Consider the following 25,864-nt stretch of genomic DNA (forward strand, 5'->3'; position numbering starts at 1 on the left):
TGCTCGATCACTACCGCCAAAGGTTGATGTATATTTGCATGTGTTCATCATAAAACACACGTGTACGTGATTCGGATTCCGCAGAACCGACAAACATTACACAAACAGGTTTTACCTCAAGTGATCTATACTTCGGAGAGAATAAGACAAAATAAAAACGCCGTCGATTCAATTAATAGGTAAATTATTATTACGTTACGTCTTTTGTTTACGTGGTGTTACTAGTGTGACGTGGTCCCATATCAAGAAGTGAATTAATTACAGTCGAAGGGAACGAAATTACATGCGGCTGACTCAGATAGACGGATAAAAAAAAAACAAGGCATGCGAAAAAAGTTGAATCACGAATAATTGATATGAAATTATACGTTCCAAGCGGATAAAAAATATGAAATTAATGGCAGTAGCATAAGCGATCGCGGAATACGATGCATACGTACAAAGGAAGGTAGAAGAGGGAAATTCTACACGTGGCATTATATGCGAGTGTGAAAATTTGAAATTCAAAATAACCGGCAATAACCGCACAACAAACGGTAAGATAGATTGAAACGTAATATGTTTATCTTGATCAATACGCGCCACAGCCAAAAAGTGAACGGACAGCAGTATTACTAATTTTTTAGTTAGGTAGGTGTATCAATTTATATTATTATACGTATCACGCAAGCAAAACCTTCAAGGTCGTTACCGCTGCCGAAATTACGGATCTCGTAACACGATTTGCGAAAATTTTTATCGACGCAATAACAATAATAATAATAATAATATAGGTATAAAATTTTAATCCAAGTTGATCAACTCGTTTGACGTGTTTTTTTTTTTTGGAATGATCAATATACGAGTATTTCTACGTACTTGCGAGTCAATTATACGATGTGAATGTTTGACATTTATGCCGATTTTCGGAAACTTCGTAAAAGCCGTTATTGACTTCGTCACCCTTCTTGTGCAACGTATCTGTTATGTACTGAAAAGAGACATTTTTATCATAATAGAACGAAGTCTCGATAAGATATACTAATGACCGCGGCTGATCGTCGAACGTGTATCATACATATGTATCAGAGTAGTTAGCACGTCAATGCTTAATACGAGATGTTCCGTAATAAGCCGCTTTGTTTTGAATCAATCTTTTCATGCCCCAAGTGATCGTGACTTTGATTGTGAAATGAGGTAATTTGAAGTTATGTAATCGAGGGATTGGTGACATATTTAATTAATTTAACCCGAGCAACGACGCGGCTTACGTGTCTGTGTGTTAGAGAAATATTCGGTATAACATAACATCGTTAATCGTTTAACATTCACCAGGAAATTCTACCTCATTGGTTTTCAAATCCGATCGCCAAGTGAATTTGAATATAATGACTGACCTAGCTTACGTTTGAGAACTAGGTGATAAAATTTTCGCTCGAGAAACTCTGTGAGTACGTGAAATATTATTGTTTTGTTCGATATGACAATCGTGATGCAATCTAAAGTCACATCGAACGTTATAATCGCGTGCGATACAAATTCGATAATATCGAACTATCTTATTTTTATATTTTAATAATTATAGTCTTAACTTACAAGTTTATTAGTTTATAGTCTAGTTGTACCAACAGGTAATAAATAAAATTTTATTTCACTTTATATACTTGTAAATTTTATACTCAAAATAAATGAATTAATAAACGAATGATTGATTCAGCTAGCGCCTGACGAATAGGCCACGTGCACACTTGTATGTCTAGTTGTATTCAGTCAGGCGCTAACATTTTCTTCATCTTTCCTAAATTTAATTAAATATAAATATAATATCCTCGATTATAGTCGTTGCGAAAACGATGTCTAGTAACTGTAGTTGCATCAAGAAAATTTGTTTTTATTTATTTTAACAAAGAATAAAAACTTTCGTTAAAGTATAATCGTGATAACAATAAAAAATATATAAACTTTGACTTATATTATAAATAGATATACAAAAGTATGTGTATAACAGTGCTATCATCTCTCAGGCTTACATTGACTAATACCTGCTTAACATACCTTGTACTGTACATGTGCAATTGAGATAATGAAAACTGCAAAAAGTACACATTTTTTCAGAAGTGCGATTGTTAGGACGGGTATGTGATATTGAACACATACCTGTGAGCACTAAATATATCTATATCGGTAATTCTATCAAGGTATATCTATATTTACAGATTAATGCTACGCTAAGTGATATAGGACTTGCTAACGATATGAATTTCAAGGTAACAGTTCAAGTTTTAATATTCGATTAATTAGCATCCCTAAGCAGTTGTATTCGTTCCATACTTTCGGAATTCAGACATCGATAGTGAAAATTCCGATGCAACGACCATGAGAAGAGTGGAATTGTCAGAAATTTGTATAAAAAAAAAAAGAAAGACGAAATACTGGAAACCAGTAGTTCTGTTTGGCATGCATTATATATATATATATATATATATACATATATATGTATATGTATGTATACATAGCTACATATAAATTTGTTTATTTTTATACAGTCGAACCTATTTGTATATGACTATATAACTAACCACGTAATATCATACGATGCATTGCAAAATATTTAGTCAGTCTTACAAGTTTGGAAATAATCCTTTACGAAAGAATGTCAACGCGAGAAGGTAAAAAAAGAATGACATTCATCGCGTTTAGAAATGAGCGTAATCTATGCGTAACAATCAGTTTTTTTTGTCATGGGAAAAAAGTAAGCTCAACTGGATGCGGAGGACCCATCGATAGAAGCCACGGATGAAAGGGAAGGCGATGGAGGCGAACTGAGAGGCGGACAAGAGTGACGGTCGAATTGGCTTGCGATTGCAACTTTATTAACCCTCGGGGAAAAAGGTAGGAGGATTGGATTCGGTGGAGAAAGGTCAGAGCACCGAGGTGTCAAGGCTGGAGTGAAACGTGGAGAGTTAAATTGCATGGCTATATTCTTAAGTCTTTGGAGCTGACTGATCTGGCTGCAGTACAACTGTCCGTAATGCATCTGCTGATAGTGATTCTGGATATGTTGATTAATTCTGGCGAACTCGACGGCCGGCGAAAAATGTTGTCGTTGTTGTTGATGATGATGATGTGGTGAAAATACGTCACGCGTATAATGGTGTACTTCCGGCTGTACGAACGAGGGATACTGCTGCTGCTGCTGCTGGTGATGATGATGATGATGATTATGGTATTGCTGCCACGCTGTTGGTAAATGAAATGCATTAAAAACGTTCTATAACTGCGCGAAATAAGGGAAAAAATATGCGTAACTCAACCGTTAAAGATTATCGTGAATGTACTACACATTTACAAAATCAGCTTGCAAATTTACAAATTCTCGATACAGCGACGCGAATTACTTTACGTACTTGTCTTAAATTTAAAATGAATATAATACAGTGTACGAAGCGTTCCATACAGAAATTTTTGACAGTGATATAACGTCGAACTAACCACTCTGATTGTTTTCGACGGTGGTATGCCGGTTTTGCAGAATAAGATGACTCTGCGAATCAGGCGTCGCGACGCCGTCGTCCCCTGCGTTCTCCTTGTTCTCCTCCTCGTGGTCTATCCAAGGCCGATGAAGCGGGGGCTGAAAGGGCGCCGGTGTGGCAGAGCTCTTCCGGTTATTGTCGGAGTTCAATTGAAACTGAGGACTTATTCTATCGGCCAAGGAAGACGAGCTGCTGACGCCGCTGTCGTCGAAACTTCCGCTTTCGCTGGCGACCCGTTTTGCCCGCTGACGCTGATCCTCGTCGAAGACCTGGGGCAGCAGAGGGTTCGAAGCAGATTCCAAGGAGGACATGTTTTCCTCGTCGTCCTCTTCCCGTACTCCAGCGTGATGCGGGAGGTGATCCTCGTCAACTTCCGACGAATCGAAGCTCTGCATTTTTCTCTTGCAACGCGACTGACCCGTCTCACGGAATCCCTTGGCGAACGGGTTGTTATCGATTTTCAATTTCGTGATGTTCTCGTTCTGTGAAATTAACGGGTCAAAACGAGGCTCAGAAATTGTTTCACTAGTCGCGATAGAAATTAAGGGAAAACGAATTGACGTACACTTTTTAAGGGGTAAGTTACAGCTCGGACGATCCAATATGCGCCATGTTACCATTTTATTGTTAATTTCAATGAAAAAATTCTTGAAGCTATGAATAATAAAGCCGTTTAAAAAATTGATACAACTCCAGCAATGTTTTTTATACCACGAATAAAACGGCGTTCTTATACTACGCGTTGAATAGAAATTATAATGGAAAACAAAATCTTAGCTAAAGTGTGATTAGTTTTTACTCAGATTAATTTCAATTTTCATTTCATTTGCGTTTTACGCTATCATTTTTTTAAACGACTTTTTCTTCGCTTCTCCGACCTGCAGGCATTTACCTGGTATGCGGTAACCGCGATAAACTCCGTTTCCGGAAAACAGAAGGACGAGGCTGGCTGCGTGAAGAGCAATGTCAGCCTGGATACATCGTCACACCTAACAATCCAAACCGTAGGAATGTACTTGTGCATCGACGTCAGGACGACCTGAAAAAGAAGAAAAGAACATGTCGTTTAATTTTCAATAAATTACAACAGTCGTTTTATTCCTCTCACGTGCCTAATGGAAGAGAAAAATTGTCTTATTAAACAAAGTTTGCTTCTTTATTTCAATGTCCGATTGACCCGCTGCTGGTACTATCAACGAAAAACTTATTTACCAACGTAAATATTACAGCAATAAAGGAAAACAAAAAGTAAGTAATAAATGAAGGTTGTGATAATTTATTATTCAATGTATAGAACGTAAGACTGGTTCATTTAAATATGAATTCTGGAAGATAAAGAAATTCTTTTCATTGTTCAGCGTTATTATTCCGAACGGTTATTTGATTCGTAATGTCATAAAAAACCCTCCACACACGAGTACATCAATTACTGTCAGGTGATGTGATTTCTTCGTATCATAACATGTGATGATCAGACTCGGACTCGTTAAGCAAAAGAGATTGGATCAGTGATATACCGTTAATTAACAGTGGTTTTCCCGAAAATCGATACGACGAAATGACCCAAAATTTTAAAAATGATGTATATTAATAATAATAGAACGAGAAAATTAAATAAAAAAAAAAAAAAAAAAAAGAAAAAAAGAAAAGATTCGCCGAAACGAACTTACAGGTACGTAAATTTCTATAACTGCAAGAATCTATCGCAAGTCGAACTTTTTATTGCACTGCAGCGGCTTCGCACGTATATTGCTCAAAGTGATTTTACGCGCGTTATTAAGAGAGGAGACGAGATACGCGGTAATCTCTGTGTTATCCCCATATATCTCAATTAGACTCTTGTGCTTTAGCCCGCCGCAATGCGTGCAAAGTTTGCAGAAAATTGAAATTAAAATCTCTCCTCCTGCCTCCGTGATCAACGAAGCTGCAGCTGCCGTTTGCCATTTAGGTTACATTTTTTCACCATATCTAATAATATAATATCAACGATATTACCTCGTCAATTTCTCGTTATAACTTAATTATTATATATTTATAATAATGACTATATACGCATATATCGATACAAGAACCGAGTAGAAATTTGCAATTTTCCTACAAATCCAATGAAAATAATTTGAAAACTAATTTTTAAGTAATTTTAGCGATGCAAAAAGGCCGGTCAATTTTTCATTTCTGACTTCCCGCAGGGATTTTATACGAGAATTATTGTTGCCTGTGAAAAATATTGGGTTTAATCGGGTCAACAACGCCTCTCACAATTATAACAATAATAACCCACTCCCACAGCCCTTCGTGCAGCTAACTGCTCCGCGTTATTAAAGAAATTATATACATACATATATATATGTGTGTGTGCGTGCTTTTGCAGTGAAGTTCTATTCGCGAAAAAACATTAATTTACAAGGAATAAAAACCGTAAAATTTAAACTTGGATTACCGTAATTCGTTTCCATACACACACGTTAAAATGACAATATAGTAAAAGTTATAGAAACGAAAGGAAACTAGATAAAAATATACAAGTCTTTAATTGGGGGGGGAGGTATTCAATCAACCCCAATGCAGATATGTATATAACATTGTTTATTCCGGACTCAACCATAAAGTTAACTTTTTTGACCTCGAAAGCGGGACGAAAATGACATATTTTTCCCTAAAACGCATTTTCCGAAAAGTCCGAATTTACAAATTAATATTGCGGCCAGAGTTTTGTCGGAAATAAAATCCTGTATGTAACGCACACTGAGAAAAATTTCGTTTGTTACGGTAACTAGAAAAATTGAGTAAAACAGGTATCGTTAGAAAAAAAAGTTCGAACATTGTTCGAATTACGAAAAACGAGATACGCGTAACCATTTTGCGCTATCGTCGATCTTTTTTTGGTATGTAATTGAAACGCAAAATCAGTTTCTGAGGTTCACTCTACTTTTTTAGTCAAACAAGGCTTTAACGTCAATTTATCGTTGCGCGAGCATTAAATTTTGGCAACAGTTGCAAGAAAATACAGCAACAGCGATCGTAATGAGAAAGAATAGTAACGGATATTGGACTTTCCGGTAACAGCAAGAAAACTAATTTTCATTTTCTACCTGGAACTATATCTTTCGATTGTGGTAAAAAATGAAAATAGTTAAGGACTGAGCGTTAACCGTAAATAAAAATCTCTCTCATCGCAGGAATAAGCTCGACTTTATTCCCCTGTTACATAAAGTACAATTATTTCTTTCTCGTACGTGCGTTTCTTTATCCCGTTCTTTGCAACGTACTGTATACATAATAAACTATAATATTAAGAGGGTTGAAAATTATACTCCGCTAACCCTCTCAAGCCTCGTATACACACATACACGTTCACACAAACACCTACAAGGAAAAAAAGTCGAACATATATCGTAAGCATCTATCCGTTAAAATCGCGCCTACCGCAGTCGAAAGCCGAGCAGATCACATTTGCCGCTGCTTATGTTTCTGCCTAAAGAAGCTGCATCGAGACGTGCGTACGTACAAAAAGACACAAAAAAAAAAGAAAAAGAAAGTAGAAGAAAGTAAGCGAGTAAGTGCGTATAGAACACACACACAAAAGCACGTATAACGCATAATAAGGGGGCCCGTTTATCTAAGACGCTAGTGTTTAGACAGCTTCTTGTCTAGGTGCTTGGGCTGTGGTCTCGGATTACGGTGGAAACACCAAGTCCGACATGCCCGAGAAATGCATGGGAGGTCTACTTCTTCGCATTCTTATAACGCTTCACGTGTATAAATACATGTGTGTGTGTGTATATATATCGTACACATACGTGGATATCCTTGGTGCAGAAACCAGGCATCGCATGCGCGGAAGAGCACGTGTCTCGTGAAAGGACGATGGTAAAAAGGCACACGCATCGCAAGATATACATATATTATACAAGTAGGACTGTATGTGAGAAAAAAAAAAACAAATTTACGATTTTATTTATTTTTTATTTTTTATTTTTTTCATCATTTCAAACTCCGAGTCGAAAATATTGTTCGAATCGACGATGATGAAAAAAAAAAAGATGCCCTCTCAAATTTTCAGCTTTTGATAATTATTAATATTTAGAGGTATGCCTCGTCGCGATTTTCTACAATACTTCCCCAAATTTAAGTAACGTGGGGAATAGCATTTTTTTTTTTTTTTTTTTTCAACCATTGAATTTTATAACACGTAAACGCATTGGCGTACCGATAAGACCCATAGAACGTAATTTTTCGAAGGGAATTGAACGCCGCGCTACAAACAAGTAGGAAAAAAAAAAAAAACGGTCTCTTTTATCATTTTACGTAAAATATCTACTATTTCAAAATGTCGTTTTAAGATCCTTACTCGATCCTTGACGATAAATAACTTTTTCGAAATAACAGATTTATCGTAAAATGACGAGATATTTTTTTTTCTATTTTGTAGATCGTCGTCCGATTCCCTATAAAAAAAAAAAAAAAAATACGTTCTTCGTACAATCTAACGTATAATATACCTACGTATAATAATTAATATGTAACAAATCACGTGATCCACCGACTTATGATAAATCCTACCTTACATCTTACAGCGTTAAAAGCTGTACGATTATACATAGATCGGTAAATGAATCCTGAATCGATAAACAAACTAATGCAGTATACGTATATAATTATCATAGAAATTAATTGAAGCGCGGATCGTTAAGCTTCGAGTCCGGTTTTAGTACGGCTCGTCATAACGCGAAGACGACACGTGGTGTACGACTATAGACACATATATTCCGAAGAGGAATGAATCGAGGTTTGCCGCGTTGATTCGAGAATTAGAAATCAACTTTTGGGCCTTGCCTGAGCGGATCCCGAAGAAGATGGGCCAGTCGGAGCACCGAGATCGTTAGGGTCTTATCTGTTCGGCAGCGGGTCTAACGGTAGCTAGCCGACTAATGCTTGTGCGTTCGTCGTAACAGATAATAACGCGACAAGACCGGCAAGGTTGGGCCTTTGGTGGAGGGTCAGTCCACAGAAAGCAGGCAGGGCCCACCTAGAAGCGAAGAAAATCATCCTATCGCAACAAATGTAGCTTTTCACTCACAGCGTGTGCGGTAAAGAGGCGCCTCTCGAATCATCCTAATCGTCATCCCCCCCCCCCTCCATTTTTATTGAACGTACAGGTAATACTTGCGCAACCCGATCTGCAGCTTTGTACGCGGCGGCTTTTATCACGACGATTAGAAAGGTTTTTTTTCTAGTCTACGATAAATTCGAAGAGTTAACCGAACACGCGCTCTCTTTTGGCTTCCAGTTTTTACCCCGCATACTCCTCCCCCCCACCCCAGTGACGGTAAATCGAATTTAGGAAGGTTGATATGGCTTTATGGTAGGAGGCGGTATCAAAGGCACAGCCGCCATAAGCCGCGTACCGAAATTCCCATCGAACGTGAAAGGGAACGAGAATTTTTTTCTCTCCGTCTGTCGGATCTTAATTTTATTCCATGTAAAACGTAGACCCATCAAAATCCCGAAGCTCTGCAGTCCGTGTAAAAAGTCAACGTACAATTCGCAAGTACTTTTGCAAGTGTTGCAAGTAAAAATGCAATAAAGACGAGAAAAAAAACAAAGAAAAACAAACACCGACGTTGCAAAATTTTTTACAACTTATGCTTCACTTCCGCTGACATGCGAATGATGAATTTGTACAAGTTTCCTGTCGATTATAGATCAGCCGGTTACTCGAGTTTTTATCAATAAAAAACATACCGATTTATAAACAAACGAATTAAACTTTCACATAATTGTAACCGTTGCGAAAATTTAACGCTCGCGTAACGATAAATTGACGCTAAAGCCTCGTTTGACTAAAAAAAAAGTAGAGTAAGCCGAACAAAATGATTTTGCGTTTCAATAACCATAAAAGGATCGACGATAGCGCAAAATGGTTACGCGCACCTCGTTTTTCCTAATTCCAACAATATTCAAACAGTTTTTTTTTCAACGATACCTGCTCTGCTCAATTTTTCCAGTCAACGTAACAAATGAAATTTTTCTCGATATAGAACGCGACTGTGAAAAATATATGTACGTCGGACAACGTTAACAAAGAAAGAAAAAAGGAAGGAAGAAAAAAAAATAAATAAAACGAAAAAAAAATACTCACGTTGCTGTGATGATCGACGGCGTTGTTGGTTAACTTGAGTTTATTGAAACTGACTGGGTGCTGCATCCAGTGGGAACCGGTCGCCGGGCTGTCCGGATGAAGGTAAACCCTGCGATTAACGTGTGGCTGAGGTTCAGCTGGTCCAGCGGTCGTCCATCCCCTGCCGGAGTTTACCGATCCGCCATTTACTCCGCCCCCGCCGAGGTACTTGTGACGGCGTCGGGACGCCGGCGTTACTTCCAAAAGAAGACAGTAACGTCCGCGTCGTTCAAGGCCCTCGATTTGAAGCTGAAGAGACGGAAACATCCGGCTGGAAGGTTGAATTGGAAAACGTTTTTATTCAATTCGGACGTTAATGTTGATTGGACGAAACAAAAATAATAATAATAATAATAATAATGATAATAATAATAATGATGATGATGATGATGATAATAACAATAATTCAAAAGGGGTTGCGACGCAGAAGAGCGGTTTGAAGAACAGCGAGAACTGACTAGTAATAAGAACTAATTATAGAAACTGAAATGCCCGACCGATTATGTAAGTTCTTCTTCCAAGTTGAAAGAAGCGAGTGATCGGAGATAAGCGGAAGGCCTTGGTGTATTGGAATGAAAAGAAGAAGCTACGATTAGAAGTTCCTCGAAAAATTTTACGACTAAATATTCTTCGGGCGTAAATCATCAGGGACAAATGTCTTTGTCGTTGTAATCGTCGGATCGATCGCCTTCTATGTTACCTACCACCTTACATACGTGTAACTGTCGTACGTTTAATACCAGGGAGAAGCGAGATTTCATCGTAAAACTTTTCGGCGCTATCGGTGGTAGCCGGAACTCAAAGTCCGAAACTAATGTACTATAATGCTAATTGCTCGGTGGTAATTGCTAATTGCCGCGCCTCCGACGAGCCGGAAGACGAGGCGTGACATTTAATGGCTTGGTGTGAGTGCGGCTAAACACGCCTCGAAACGTCTGTCAAGATGGATTCTAGTGTTGAACATAAGTGAATAAATAAATAAACAGGAATAGAGTCAGGTTGGGGAGCGGAGGAAAGACAAAAGAAAACATGACGTTCGGGTGCCGGTGATAATGATCTTTAACGATATTTAGAAACTTCCACCGATGGTAAATCGATGAACAAAATCTTCTTGCCGTTATTCTCTACGGCTAAAAATTGCAATCGGTAACTCATACTCGCCGAAACTCATCCTAGAGCGATAATTAAATCGCAGGTGTGTCGGCACGGCGGCCATCTTGATTTTCAAACGACGATGTTTCACGTTGGCCTGTTCAACATTTTCCCAATCTATTACTAATAGCTTTTACAATTTTAAGCTGAAAAGTTATCGATCCGACGGATATAAGCCCCTAGGAATTTCCTTGTAGAAAAATTCACGCCAATCGTTATTCTAACCACGTAATTAGTCATCGTCATCGTTGAAAACGCCGCATGCTGCCACACAATGCGTATGTATGTATATAATATAACCATCAGCGTTATCAAAAACCTGCAAAGTGGTTCCTGTTAACGTCGTTCGTTCTCACCGGAAATGCCAGTACAGATTAAAAGATTTTACCCGAGTTGTTTTCGCTCCCCCCCCCCCCCCCCCCCCCGCCACGCACTTTCCGCCCCGCGCCGCCGCCTCCCTGACAAAGTACGATAAATAACCGCGTACATAACGCATGTCGTTTCCGCAGTGATTTTTCTTTATCTTACACTCAGAGATATATATATATATATATATATATATATATACTTTTATACATACTGCACGTAACATGCGTAGCATCCGCTTCTCCAACTTGCGGTATTACAATAAAATTTACTTTTCTCTCTATCCGTTCCAAAATCTTGCGTGTAGAAAAAATTATTTTCCACATCCGTCGTGTGCTGCAATACGTTTTTTCGTTTTTTTTTTTTTTTCCCCCCCTTTGGTTATTCACGTACAATTATTTCTACATTTAGAGAGAAGAATTTTCAAACCACTGCAACTTGAGTGCCGAGTGCAGCGATTATTCCTTCGATATTATCGCAGGATCAGCAATAATGGGTATGGGAAAAGATCGGGCTCCGTGTAAACGGTACACAACAGTTATGCATAGGTATAAGCGGACACACTTCGGAAACATTTGCAGGACTTGCCCGAAAGTCAAGCTCCTACGAAAATTCCGCACCGTTAAAAAGAGTCGCAAATCCCTGCCATGCTTTTAGTTCTGCTGGCTGCGGTAGGTGAAAGGTAGTTTTTGGTATTTGCTCGCGTAATTACCGTTCATCCCTCCCGCCTATTTCGAGCTGATGACGTAAGTTTTGTGCTTGGAATCGGGTATACATTCGCCGATTCGAAAACCTTGTTACAACCTTTACAAACATCGTGTGTTACAAGATTTTCAGTCAATTTTTCTTCCGTCAAATCTAGTCACGCGATCGTTGTCGAGCCTTTTTATTTTTCGTTCGACGGTGAAAAAAATTTTCAAACAAAAAAAAACGCAACGTTCTATCGATGAGAGTGAAGATTTTTGACTTCGGCTCGATGTCGGACGAGGTACGGAAAAAGAAGTCTTATCGCAACGCGTATGGATCATCTCGTTTATATTTTCTTGATCACTCCGCGCGTGCCAGATTCCGCGTCTGTTTCTGCGTCGCGACCACGCCTGCAGGAAGTATATATATATATATATATATATATATATATATATACGTATGTACTATGTGTCTAAGGCATCGTCTGCCACGCGATAGGAACCGGTGATAATTGTTGTATTATGGTATCTGCTTCGGTCGTGCTGCTGCTGCTGCTGCTGCCGCTTCTGCAACTTCGCCTTTTATCTGCACCGTAAGACACGCCTTCAAGAGTTTGGTGTATACCTATATATATATATATATACCATGCAGGAAGCATGCGGGGTTAAGGTTGAGATAAGAATACAACCACACATATATACGTAGGATAAAAAAGAAGACAAAAGAAAGTGAAAACCGTTTCAAGCCATACGTATATATGGCACATATCTCGGATTCCTGAAATTTTTGCGTCTTCGGTTTTTTCACCTCTCTGAAAAAAAAATTCCTCCTCAAAAATTTGGAATTATATATTTATATATATATATATTTGAAAATATTATTTGAAAATATCGAGGAAAAATAAAGATCAGAGAAGAAGAAGAAGAAGAAGAAGAACAAATCGAGATTGAATGTCAGTCTGAATTTTTTTACGATAAATTTTCTAGATTTCAACGTCAAGTACATACGTAATAACACGATATGTTTTTCAAGTGAGAAACTTGAAAACCGCCCTTAAAAGCTTCCCCTGCGATTTTTCGGTTAGAAGAAAAAAACGTCCCGGCAGGACGAGCTAAAATTTTCGGATTGGTTGAAACATTGAAAAAAAAAGTGTGTTGTTAGACGGAAAAGACAAAAAAAAAAAAAAAAAACGTAAAAATGACAAATTAAATGTCGATATTACAAAAACGTATTTGAATATAACAAATGACACAAGAACATAACGGTGAACCTGGTGGGATATTTGTATGTAGTTAAATTCTTCCAACAGTGTGATAAAGCTATCAATTACAACAATTGAGCCACTGTGACCGAAGCGTGTAGGGAATTAGAATTTTGGCGTCTCGTCGCCTGGCGTCGAGTGGCGTCAGTCAGGGTGTAAAACCGACGGCTGCCGACGGCGCCACGTTAAGAGAGAACAATCGTGTTGCAGACTTGCAGACTTGCAGGCCTGCGAACCTGCAAGCTTGTTGCAGACCGGCACATTTGCACAGACATTACACGGATGTATTGTTTTTTTTTTTTTTCAGGGTACCGTTCCAAAAATTTGTGACTAATGCTTTTAACATATATATATATATATATATATATATTAGTTTATTTTTTGTCGTATCGTTGTCCGATCAACCGTTCAATCAACACCAAACTGCGCTAAACAATTCCAAAGTTGTCTGTTCTCGTCTTTTTGTTACCGAAATAGGAATATAGCATAAACAATAATGTCCCTGTTTAGTTTTCAGTACCGATTTTCATGAACAATGACTAATCGGACAACGATACGAAAATAATAAACTAATATATGCACAAGTCCGTAATAGTTGTACGCGTAAAAATTAAATATAAAAAATATTACAATAATTATCGTAACGATCTCTAAATATTTTCCTACCTCCTCCAGGTTTTGCGACAATTTTTATTTTTTTTTTTTTTTTTTACAGTATTTGTCACAGATTTTTCGAGTGGCAACTTGGGAAAAAAAAAAACAAAAAACAAATTTTTAAACGAACCACCCTGGCACGTATCTATATGTAGACACATAGATATGTATAGACGCGTCGGGTTTTCGGGCCCAATTTTCACCGAGGCGACAACCGTAATTCGGACTTTTCCACGCGGTTGTGTCAAGTCGTATTTACGCGTCTGTGCGTGTATATATAGAAAAGCATAGACAAGGCTTAAGCATCTTTGACGCCCTCTTGACGGCGCCTGCACTTTAAGCCGACCTCTCCCTCCTCACCCTGCTGCAACGACGACTTTCAACCCCCTAAACTGGGACTCACTGTTGTGCAAACGGTGTTTTCGAAAGCGCAATTTTCATTCCATGTTTATTTTGTTTGTAAATTTTACGGGCACAAAGTCCTTTTATACATATATGAATTCAAAAATGCAAACAGCATGGCTCGACTAGCTAATTATAAATGTATAACGATAATGCATGATAAGTTTCATAATACTTTAGGATTAATTTCAGAGTTTTCTCATTCAAATGATTAAAAACTGTCTATAAAGTGCTGTCTATAATTGTAATATTAATGCAGTTGCTATCAATTTGTTCATACTTTTATTTTCTTTTGTTTTTCATTTCCGAGCAACGTATGTTTTAAGCGGGGCGGGGGGGGGGGGGGGGGGGGGGGGGAGGGGGCAACGAAACGGATAGAAAAGGAGTGAAAAAAAATTAACTAAAAAAACAAACCGCACGCAATGGACGTGAAAAATAAATGAAAAAAATAAATAAATAAATAAAAAAGACAGAAAGGTAAGCGAGAAACATTTTAAGAGTATGACGTTATTGCGAACGATTCTCGAGTAATTCGTTTGCGTCCCTCGGAGTACTGATCAGTTTCAATTGGCCTGCAGCATGCGACTTTGCTGCATAGCCTGTGTACCGACACAAAGCTAGAACCTAACCTAGAAAAAAATTGGCATGTGGCAAACACGTGGTACTTAAGGTTTGGCTAGGAGGTATACACCTATTCGGTATTGTATCGAGGTATTGCAAAATTTTCTCCCGAAGCAAACTAAACTCTAGATTCCGAAAAGTCGAGTCTTTGACGTCAGTCACGCCACCTATGGCCAAAAGACATTGATTTTAATTTTTATTTGTATGGTTTATACGGTTTATATGGTTTGTTTCTTTTAAACTTGTTTTGGCAGACAATATTGTTCTAACCTGAATGCAAAATAGTTAGGCCAAGGTTCGCTAGACAAGTTAGACAAATAATACCTAGTTAGACACATAACCCGTTTGTCTTTTTTTTTTTTCTTTTTACTATATCCATATTATTGTGCGAAATCTTTTTCTAAATTATCATTTAATTGTATCCTGCAGCAAGACACGCGTGAACTACAAGCGTGTACGAGCGGTTGTCAAATTATCTCAACCGCTTCGCAAAATTAATTAATTTATCTTTTCTTCCACGACTGTACTCCGCCTCCCTCGACTTCCGTGATTCTGTTGAATTTGCAGCGTTACAATCAACGTACCGGACCTTGTTTTTAACGTAGGCGATGAAAAGAACATGCGGAACATTATTGTCAGCTATCTCTGGCAACTTGTATAATTTCTCCGAAATCACTCGATATTTGTATCTTACGTGGGCGATGGAAATATGTTAAGCTCGATGGATATTCATGTGTTATACGTCTGTAATAATAAGATTGAAATGTTTTTGAATATTTACGCTAGAACGATAACGGCGGGTGAAAAAACATCCCGAGCGGATTTAAATTTCCCGCCACGAGAGAATTGCTTAAATACGTTTTGCAATCCGAGATACATCAATTTTTGACTTGAGGAAAAAGTTTTTCGGCCCACGTGATTCTTTGTTAAAAAATGAAGAAAATCAGAGAGATGGAATTTAAAAAATTGCAACGTTTTTTCACCACCTCGTTTCCGAAATAGGCGAAAGAAAAATAATAACGTTACCGTTCTAGGGTTGAAATGTCGAAAATCGTCGCTGCGCTGCATCCAGCTACGCAGCGTGCAAAGATTAAAAAGAATCAGGAATCGTTTTCGGTACGTCTTCTTTACAAACAGACTGAATAATGAAAGTAGACAAAAAAAACAAAAAAAACAAAAACCAAACATAAACAGCAAGGCCCAAATTCCTTGAGGAAAAACCTTTTCACCCGTCTCTTAGATAGTAACGTAGAAAGAAGCACAGGTATATAAACGTAACCCTGCAACGGAACGGACCAAGAAAGAACTGGATAATAGCAGGGTCGGCACAAACGGCGGTTGTAATTAGTTCCGGGACTGGGCTGAGTGCATTTTGGGTACGTATAAATTGTCCCAAGTGCATAGCTAGGTATTCTTGCAGAGCAGTCGCGCGTCTTATAAATTGAAATTCGAAAGTAGAAGAACCGGATTTTAGGTTGCGGGATGAGAGTTTGAACCAAAATGAGTAGAGATAAAAAAAAATCAAAAAAATTTGGGACCGCTAAATTAAAAGCGAAAGGCTTGACACTGCTTCAACATGTTATTGTACGTGTGCAACAACAACAACAACAACAACAACAACAACAATTCGATGACACGAAGTGAGTTGCGTGATATGCACGGACGGAAGGAGTAACGAAGGAGGATCTCACCTCGGGCCCAAAACTCCCGGGCCTCCGGGCAGCTTATCTGACCCGAGATCTCCGAGGTCCGCGAAGATATCTGCGGCGCGTTTCCCGACTTTCTAAATCAGCGTAGCCAGCCAAGCTCCGATCGGTTTGGGTCCGGTTGGGGATATTTTAGTGTGGGGAGGGGGGAGGGGGGGGGACGCTGAAGGGACGCGGCGACGCGACGCCAATAGAAGTGCGTTTTACAAGCGTGTAGACAAGCTAGGCGGCTCTATTTTCATGTGTTCTAAGCTCGTGTGACGCATAGACATCGCATTGGCGATCGGTATCGAGTAAATCGTATACTCAATAGATCAACAAGATCGTATCGGGGATTTTTCACAAACTTGCAAGTATACTCGGTCAAAACCAGGACCCAAGATGAAAAAAAAAAAAAAATATATCCCAGCAATTCCATTAATATTTTTGATTTGATCCAAGCATCGTTCAATGTAGTACCAAATGAAAAACAAAAAAAAAAATCGAGAATTCCAAATTAAATGTTGAAATTTTTTTAAATTACGTCTTATTGACTAACAGATAACAAATAAAAGTGAACCTGCCGGGGCATTACGTTTAGTTAAATTTTTCTACCGCTGTAATACACGACGATTTTAATTATTATACCTCAGGTTGAAAAAAAGTGTAAATCACCCGAAAACTTGTTCACTTCACTTGTTTCCTTCGACTTCGGGGGGGGGGGTCGCTAAGTATCTTAAACCGAGAAAGCGAAAGATCGATTGGATGGGTGGTGGGTGGTTAATGGTATAGCGTAATTTTGGTATGCGGGGGATCTCAGCTGGTCATCGGCGAGGCATGCGACTCGTTTGGCCGCGCAAAGAGGAGGGAAGATGAGGAGGCCTGGCGGCCCTAAGTCGTCGGTCCTAAGACAAAGAAGAAGTAGTCTCAGAGGCGCCGGCCGGCGACTGTCTGTCGACTGTCCGTCGGTTTTGCCTACCCCCGGTCGGGGTGGTGGCCCGGCTCCCGATGGCTGCAATGCAACCACCACCGCCACCCTGCGTATTCTCTCTCTCTCTCTCTCTCTCTCTCTTGGCCATACACGCTGCACGCATTATAGGTTATATGCCCACAATATCTGGGCCTTGAGACGACCCCCCACCGGGCGAACGCGCGTGAGACCCAAACTCTCGATGATCCCGCCCAATGTTTTACTTCCCCCGATACCTTTTTTTTTTTTTTTTTATTCATTTCGATCTATATTTTCTTGATCTTGTTTGTTTGTTTTTTTCTCGTTTTCACATGTACCTATCCCGCTTCTCGATTTATATCTCCGATCCCCTCGGCGCTGTTGTTAAAGGTACGCGATATTGTTACAAAGGGTGAAATCACCAGTTTTACAACCCTTTCTAATTATCTATAAGTAGTAGTCGTCATAGATAAAAGATACTTGAGGAGTTTTCATTCCTGCGTCAATCGGTATTATCGTTAAAACAGTCATGCTTCGGACTTTTAAAACCGTAAACACGCATTGCCATTAAAGCATCCTTGGTGAAATTTTCTACTACCATAATTACGAATTTTTACGGACATTGAAACATTTCGCATTAGTTCTTACAAATTTGTAAATATGGATAGTTTTTTCGTGAAAAATTGTTAGTTTTCGTAGTAACTTGTAGATTTTTTTTTTTTTTTTTTTTATTCACAAAAATACTAATTTTCATGATAACCTACAAGTTTGTATGTAAAACTACACATATTTACAATTTTATACGAAAACAATTTTTTTTTTTTTTTTTTTGCACGAAATTGTACGAAATTACGTCAATTTCCCTAATAACTCGTAGAAAATTGTAAAAAATCATTTTCACCAGGGTTTTTTCCTCATAATTTAATTTCCAGACTGTTTTTATTCGCTTCGTAATCTCACGCTCCTAATAATTTTTTATCCTGTAACCCCTGGTTCGTTACAATATATATATACACAATATATATATACACAATCAATTACAGCTAGATTGGAAGATTAGAAGTGTCGTGATAAACGAACTTTGGTTTTACAGAATAAAAAAAAAAAAAAAAAACTAAACAACAAATAGTCAATAAATTATTGTAGACACTTCGACTTCAATTGTTCACTAGACGGTCGAATTTTCGTATGTAAGAATGATAATGCGAATAAAAAAAAATAAAAAAAAAAAGTATTCGCGCGTACCGGACAAATTTATGTCCGCACGAACGAAGGTAGGTAGGTGATGGAAAAAAACCACGTACAAAAGAAACAAAAAAAAAAGAAAATAAGAATAAAACAAGCGTGCGCGTGCGATCATCGTTATCTCTGCATAGTGTCTATACGTATATCCACGTGGAGCCAGGAGGGCAATTAACGTGTTTCACCAAATTTTCGCGGTTGGTAAATGTCAAAGGGACCGCGCGGCGCGGCGGGGTTCAAGTCTGGCAAAGAGCGACGTGACTGCAGTCATCCCGGTAAGCAACAACAGCACCAGCAGCAGCACTAAATATACATAGGTATATATGTATATATATATATATAAAGGGCCGAGTCAGCCATGCGTGTGCCGGTCCCAAAGCGCGATCTCGGAGGTCCCGAAGGTCCCGAACAGGAGGCGCCTGCGTCTCGCCGTCGAGACGCGCCGCGTCGTCGTGGCCGTCCTGGAAGCGTCGGTCTGGCAGCTGAAGAGCCGCTGGATGTCGGGGTGTATTCTTTTAATTTTAAACAGCCGATGGCAGCCCGACTCCCTTCCCATGCGCACCGAGTGAGTGAGAAATCCGCGCACTTAGAGCCGCGTGAATGGTCACGTCGAATGGAGGAAAAGGTCCGGGTATCGGGACTCGGTGTCGGTAACGAGGTCAGCTCGGCTTAGGTCAGCTGAGGCTGTTGTGCCTTGGTTTGTTGGATTATTCACGAGTTTCACACTGATCCCTGGCGTCCCTGGGACGTAAATTAGGAAACCAAGATCTTGGCGGTGAGGGAGGATGAAAGAGTGAAAAAAGAAAGGAACATCATCGGTTGACGGCACGATTGCGCTGGAAAGAGTTTAACCTGGTACATTTTACTCATAGTCTTTCACTCACCGGCCCAATTTCGTGATTATCATCTCCGTTGTTTCCGCGTGAAACTGTTGCCAAAGTTTGGCATTTTGAAGCGATACCGAGACGTTGCCGGGTAGCGTTGGTCCGGCGCCAGGAGTCGGTGGTAAAAGCCATCCGTTGTTGGTCAGTTCCTCTGTAAATAAGAAAAGAAAACGGAAAGGTATTAGTTACGAATTAATAAAAGCACTTTAAACACTGACTATAGTGCAGTGAATGAAAAAGATGACGTCTCTTTTCCCGACAGACCAAAATAACATACATAAATAAAAAATGTATATTGGGAGAAACTTTGAAAATCGTGAGAGAAAATGCTGGTGGAATACAGTGGAATGAATAGAAAGGTGGCAGGGTTCCATTTTCAAATTTTATTCCAAGCGTGTAATATCCATTCCGAACCTGAAGTACACACCGCGGACATTATTATACACAACAAGAAAACTGGCGAAGACACAGCGTGGTTCCGGATTATCCGCGCATCTCAATGGACAATGTATTATGTGTGTGTGCGTACGTGTATATACGTATACATGTCATAACAAAACATCATGGATCCAGGCATATAATGTTCGCCTGGAAAGAGCGCAAGTGCGGTGAAATTGACACGGGTGAAGGGAGAGCTGGAGAAGAAAAGTGTCTTGTCCTTCCGGTCTGGCGAACGAGTGCGTATTATGGGTATTTATAATAAGAGGAGATAGGACAAGTGGTGGTTCCATGGTGGTGGTGGTGGTTGGGGGCTGACGGCGTCCTCTGGAAGAGGCGGAAGAAGAAGAAGAAGAAGAAATCCTCGGCGTCGCTGCCCCGACTCATTGTACTCACGGCTAAGAAGGAGATAACGATTACACGGATGACCAGACCGCGGTGTACTTTGATCTGCCAAAAACGACGTCTCAGGATACAACGGCCCTTGCGAAATGAATAGTAAAAACTGTACCAATCATCCATTGGCGGTGTAACAAAACGCCTGCGTAAGAGAGAAAGAAACGCAAGGTGATCGACAAAATTGAATTGATATTAACAGCAAAAGTGGACATGAAGCCGGACGAAGAAGTGCGTTAATTATTATCATCATCGTCGTCATCCCCCCCTTGTTTTTATGGGGGCACTTTACGGATGAACCTACTCGTTAGGACCTTAACCCATTTTCTATAATATGCACAAGGAATTGGATCAAAAAAAAGTGTAAAACGTTTGTACACTTGGAGACAATGAATCTGAGTCGGCTAATTTTTTACACTAGACAATTACGTTGGCAACACCGAGAAACCTACAGCGCCACGGTCGGCCGAGCGCGAAACAAACTCAATCACAATAAACGTAACATGACCCATGACCGTCAAATCTAACCTTAGAATACCGCGAAGATAATGACTTGTTGGATTGGCACGTTAATTCTAAGGATAGATTCGACGGTCGTGGGTTGTGTTACGTTTATTGAGATTGAGTTTGTTTCGCGGTCGGCCGATTATGGCGCTGCAGGTTTCTCATTGTTGCCAACGTAACTGTCTAGTGTAAAAAATTAGCCGCCTCAGATTCATTGGACCCAAGTGTACCTACAATACGAATTTGCGTTTCAACATCTGTCTATAAAAATCCTGGTGGTTAATGGTCCGAGAGAGAGAGACATTAACGATGGATTTGGAAGTGTCGGAAGATGTATTCGGAGAAGGAGAACGAACACGACCCACCGAGGTCGTCGTGTCTAATGAACTTATAATTCGCGGCCTCTGTTCCAACTGCTTCCTTCCCCTCATCCCTTGTGACGTAACGTTTATTAGAGACGCACACACGCGAGGAAGAAACGCTTATAAGAGAATCCCACCTTTTGGACTGATGGTTTCAACGCGACGGAAGGCAGGCAGGCAGCTCAAGAAAACAAACAAACCATTAAAACGGAATTACCCCCTTAGATAAAGACGACTGAATGGTTGCGACGAACGGTCATGGAAAATGGGACTTTCAGTCCCCAGGGTCACCGATGAGCTCCTCCTACTCTTCCTTCGATCCCTCGTCTGGGGGTTCCACGGATACGTTAAAAAAAGAGACCCACAATTATTTCGTATAAAGACGCGGCCAAGTGTTACACGAAATGTAGGAGATAAATGGAATCTAGGTAACGATGATTGTATAAACGAGGAGCGGAAAGCGGGCGGTGAACGTTGTAGTCTCATTCACAACCAACAAACGACATTCGTCATCAGTGATTGACCAGAAATGTGTTAAAATCTGTTACATAATCGATTACCCGCTACAGACAGAGTTAATTACTCTTCATTCATAAGTAGGACTGTGCATATACGTATATTATGGTGGTCACCCGAAAAATTTGTGACAAATACTGTAAAAAAAATAAGTTGTCGCAAAACCTGAAGGAGGTAGGAAAATATTTAGAGATCGCTACCAATTGTCGTAACATTTTTTATTTCACTTTTATATGTACACCTTACGGACTTGTGCATTTTTTGTTTTTTTTTTTTATTCTTCAGTATTTGTCACAAATTTTTTCACCGACACATTGAAAATGTCCAAAAAAACGAACCACCCTGATACATAAAGAGAACAAGACCCTCGGTAAGACCGTTTCGTTTATCCTGCATTGTAGAGTGAATCAGAGAAGATTAACGATGATTACATACCGCGGTTCAATATGAATATTATTAACCTGTCGCAAAGTATAAGGGAGCTGCTTGTTTTGTCCCACCAATTTTCTCCAATTTGTTATTTTTTTTTTCTCTTTTTCACTCTCTCTTTCTCCCTCTCTCTCTCTCTCTCTTTTATCTCTTCACCAAATTTCATCGACAGTAGCCCCCGCTTACAACCACCCTGGAACATCATCGTAAGTGTGCTGTCATCTCGCAACTCGCGAGGGCCACCATTACGGAACGAACAAAAACAAAGAAAAATTAAGGTAAATAAGGGGGAGGGGGTGGGGGGTGGGGGCTAGAAGAAAAAGAAAAAAAAAAAAAGGAAGAAAACTACCGTCCCGTGTTCCCGAAGCGTTTTCATCGTCCCTAAGGGGGTCGGGTCTGCGGTATGGCGACAAAACCCACCTACCCAACCTCCCCCGGCGGGGGCCAGACTAAAACCCGATGATGCAGGACTTCTTCCGGGATTTTGACTACACCCAGCCTCTCTCTCTCTCTCTCTCTCTCTCTCTCTCTCTCTCTCTCTCTCTCTCTCTCTCTCTCTCTCTCTCTCTCTCTCTCTCTCTCTCTCTCTCTCTCTCTCTCTCTCTCTCTCTCTCTCTCTCTCTCTCTCTCTCTCTCTCTCTCTCTCTCTCTCTCTCTCTCTCTCTCTCTCTCTCTCTCTCTCTCTGCTTGCCCGCGCTGTACACACATTACGGGCCCTGCACCTATACTTATTATACACAGATAGAGTTTGACACGAAGTAACATCTGCCCACCGTCTCTCTCTCTTTCTCTCTCTCTCTGTCCCGTCTCTCGGAGACCACACTACCGGTCGAACTATTATCGCGTTGTTAGTTTTTATTCCTAATGGCATAAAGATGTTTGTCTTTTGTGTTTGACTTGGGTTAAGACAAAAAAAAAAAAAAAAATGGAAAAAAAAGGTGACCGTTGCGGGTAATAGTCTCTTTCACCCCCACCCCCCTTTGCGTCCCACGTAAGGGACGTCTTTGAGAACATGATGGGAAAAGGTGCGCGCGAGAGGAGATTTGAACAGCCGAATACCAGTGTTGTGCAGCTTCGATTGATCGTTTTACCAAATGATCGATTAATCGTCATGGTTTCGATTCTGGTGCCGATTGATCTGCAGAATTATTACGAGGCAACTTCGATTAATCGAAGAAACGGTGAATATAAACTGTCGATTAGTCGATCGATTGAAAAAAGAAAACGATTAATTCGAAATCGTTGATCAATCGAAGAAATCGATTAATCCAACAGCAATGGCCGATAGTTTGTACGCTAAGCCGTCGGTAATACAGTGATCAGCACGAATTATGTACGGCATTCCGAACCGTGAATTATTATGACTTTGAATGTAAGAAAACACCGTAAACTATTCGAAATACGGTCGGACCTCTCTGTAAGTCCTCCCACCACCCCCAAGTGGAAGTTTTTTTTTTTTTAGGAAATGAGGTACCTCCACTTTGTCCTCTTCGTCGGCTGCACCATTCGATTTCCGTCTCTCTCTTTCTTGGCGCCGCTACCTCTCAATAGGACCCTGCCAGATTCGAGTGGAGGGATGCTGAGAGCGAGAAACCGAAGAAGCGGGCTTATTGAGAGGTCGGACTACTGTACACGCGCATGTAAAAAATTGGTTAAGGGAACTGCGAACGTATTACGGATTATGCAATTTGCTGGGTTATTCCCGATTTGCGGCGGTGCTGACACGGTAGACGTAATTATGCCGGATCCTTAATCACGCCGAGGCAATTTTAAATTCGATGATATTACAGGCGATGTATGCAGATGGTTGAGTTACCGACATTTGTCCCACATTACCGATCGGATTATTACGAAGGCGTTCTAATTGCGAGCGTTCTTATTGAGAGGTCGAACTGGATGGATGTAAATGTCATTTCAAACCGAAGCGACCTACGTACGACCCTCGCCATCGGCAATTTTGTTTACTCTTTCGTTTTTTAACAAAGAATTAATGAAATAAATTTAAATATAAACGATTAGGGATACTCGCTCGAAAAATTGGCTTCTGTATTTTTCGAAGCGGTAAAAATCGAATCCGTGGTACGAAAAATCTAAAACTCGGTGAGAGATAACTTTTTTTTTTTTATACACACTACACCATAATTGAAAAATAGATAAAATAGCCGATCACGGGGATCAATTTGTGGAATGCCTCAAATTACCTGTAATAAGTGCCGGCGTACTTGGGTGATCCAATTAGCCGAGCGCAACACGCACTTGAGACACATTTCGAATCATCGAATGTGAAAGTAGACGAGTTTTCTTCAACAAGCGTATTCGAAAACTGAAAACTTCGCTGCTCAAGTAACTTAGTGAGCTACTGAGAGTTTATTTACCGTCGACAAACGTACATTTGGATATGGTGAAATAGTCGTTTTGTTATTACGATGAAATTTGACTTCAGCCAAATACGATTTGTTAACTATTGACAAAATTCTATCGATCGTTACAACTTGGCTCAACTAAGATTTGATAATAACAACGAAGCATCGATTTTACCATATCCAAATACATAACTACGCCAAAGGTAAATAAACTATTTGATCAATGGCAAGCGTCTACTGCTATTCTAAAACGTAAGAAATTGTTATCAACGAACCTGCGGGATGACGATGATGATGATGATGGTGTGTCATATTGTGCTGCCGGTAAAGCATTTGATGATGCATCTGAAGTTGGGTATGAAGTACACTGGCCGGTGGGAATCTGGCCAGTTCCAACTGCGGTATGCGGCTCATTTCAAATAAAGTCTCTTATCACCGGTGTTTCCTTGATTTTTTCTATGTGATTATTACTATTATTACTTCTGTTTTTTTTTTTTTTTTTTTTTTCGCAACCACTCAAATGCAGACAATCGTTACGCGCACGTGTTGAAAAAACACACGTAAAAACCGATATCGAATGATTTTTTCAATTTATCCAAGCACACGAATATAAGAAAAAAAATAACATCGAAATACATCGGCTCGTACGCAAAATAAAAAAAAAAAAAATCCAGCCCGAACAATTGTGAAATTATTTACGAGCGGTTTTTTTTATTCCAAACACCGTTCGATCTTCTTATTTTTACGACGACGAAGATACTTTACGAGGGGCAAACTTGTGTTCGAAATTTGCACGGAACTTGTTCAACCATCCAGCGCAACAGTTGGCGCTCGACTGAAATTTCGTTTCATTCACGTAGCAGTGGCCGCGTATCCACGAACTTGGCACCCCCGCAACTCGGCTTGCTGATTGGCCGAAATTAGCCACGCCCAGTTTTCTCATTGGCCCGAAGCTTAGACCTGAGTCATAAATGAGGGTAAACTTTTATGCTGTATCTATGGACGATCTCTCGACTTGTGCATTACGGCGACGCTCGCTGATAGATATATATATATATATATATATATGTATGTATGTATATACGTATACGAGGTATAATAACGAGGCGCGAGTATAATTACTTTACACCTAGATACGATAAATTTATACCGTCGCACCTGCATCGCGCTGTAAGTTTTCGTGAATTCGTTTAATGGGAGGGAATTTTTACCTCAAAAATCATACACGATTCGATTATATACTTAAGTACGAAGCGTTCG

At 39.8% G+C, this 25,864-nt stretch overlaps 1 protein-coding gene and 1 long non-coding RNA gene across 2 annotated transcripts; one reads left to right on the forward strand and one right to left on the reverse strand.

The window, feature by feature from the left end:
- Nucleotides 1-109: 109 nt before the first annotated feature.
- Nucleotides 110-4,533, forward strand: LOC124294384. Its single transcript, XR_006904292.1, has 5 exons — nucleotides 110-630; nucleotides 2,733-2,871; nucleotides 2,969-3,225; nucleotides 3,512-4,089; nucleotides 4,397-4,533. It is a non-coding gene; the product is annotated as an uncharacterized LOC124294384 (long non-coding RNA).
- On the reverse strand, nucleotides 2,725-25,033 carry LOC124294383 (T-box transcription factor TBX20-like). The gene is made up of 6 exons (XM_046739322.1): nucleotides 24,880-25,033; nucleotides 19,597-19,747; nucleotides 9,655-9,964; nucleotides 4,405-4,551; nucleotides 3,472-3,994; nucleotides 2,725-3,219 (listed from the first exon to the last, which is right to left on the reverse strand). The coding sequence occupies exons 1-6, from the start codon at nucleotides 25,016-25,018 to the stop codon at nucleotides 2,738-2,740; spliced, it is 1,752 nt and encodes a 583-aa protein (XP_046595278.1). The 5' UTR covers nucleotides 25,019-25,033; the 3' UTR covers nucleotides 2,725-2,737.
- Between the last annotated feature and the right edge of the window lie 831 nt (nucleotides 25,034-25,864).

This window comes from Neodiprion lecontei, chromosome 5 (assembly GCF_021901455.1).
Source record: "Neodiprion lecontei isolate iyNeoLeco1 chromosome 5, iyNeoLeco1.1, whole genome shotgun sequence".
NCBI lineage: Eukaryota > Metazoa > Arthropoda > Insecta > Hymenoptera > Diprionidae > Neodiprion > Neodiprion lecontei.

Bases quoted from the DNA above. Each gene is read 5' to 3' on its own strand.
- LOC124294383 (XM_046739322.1), bottom strand. From the start codon at position 25,018: ATGAGCCGCATACCGCAGTTGGAACTGGCCAGATTCCCACCGGCCAGT. The intron at 19,748-24,879 runs GTTCGTTGATAA...TCTTATTTACAG, and splicing joins TCATCATCGTCATCCCGCAG to AGGAACTGACCAACAACGGA. The intron at 3,220-3,471 runs GTTAGTTCGACG...ATTTACCAACAG, and splicing joins CGTCGAAAACAATCAGAGTG to CGTGGCAGCAATACCATAAT.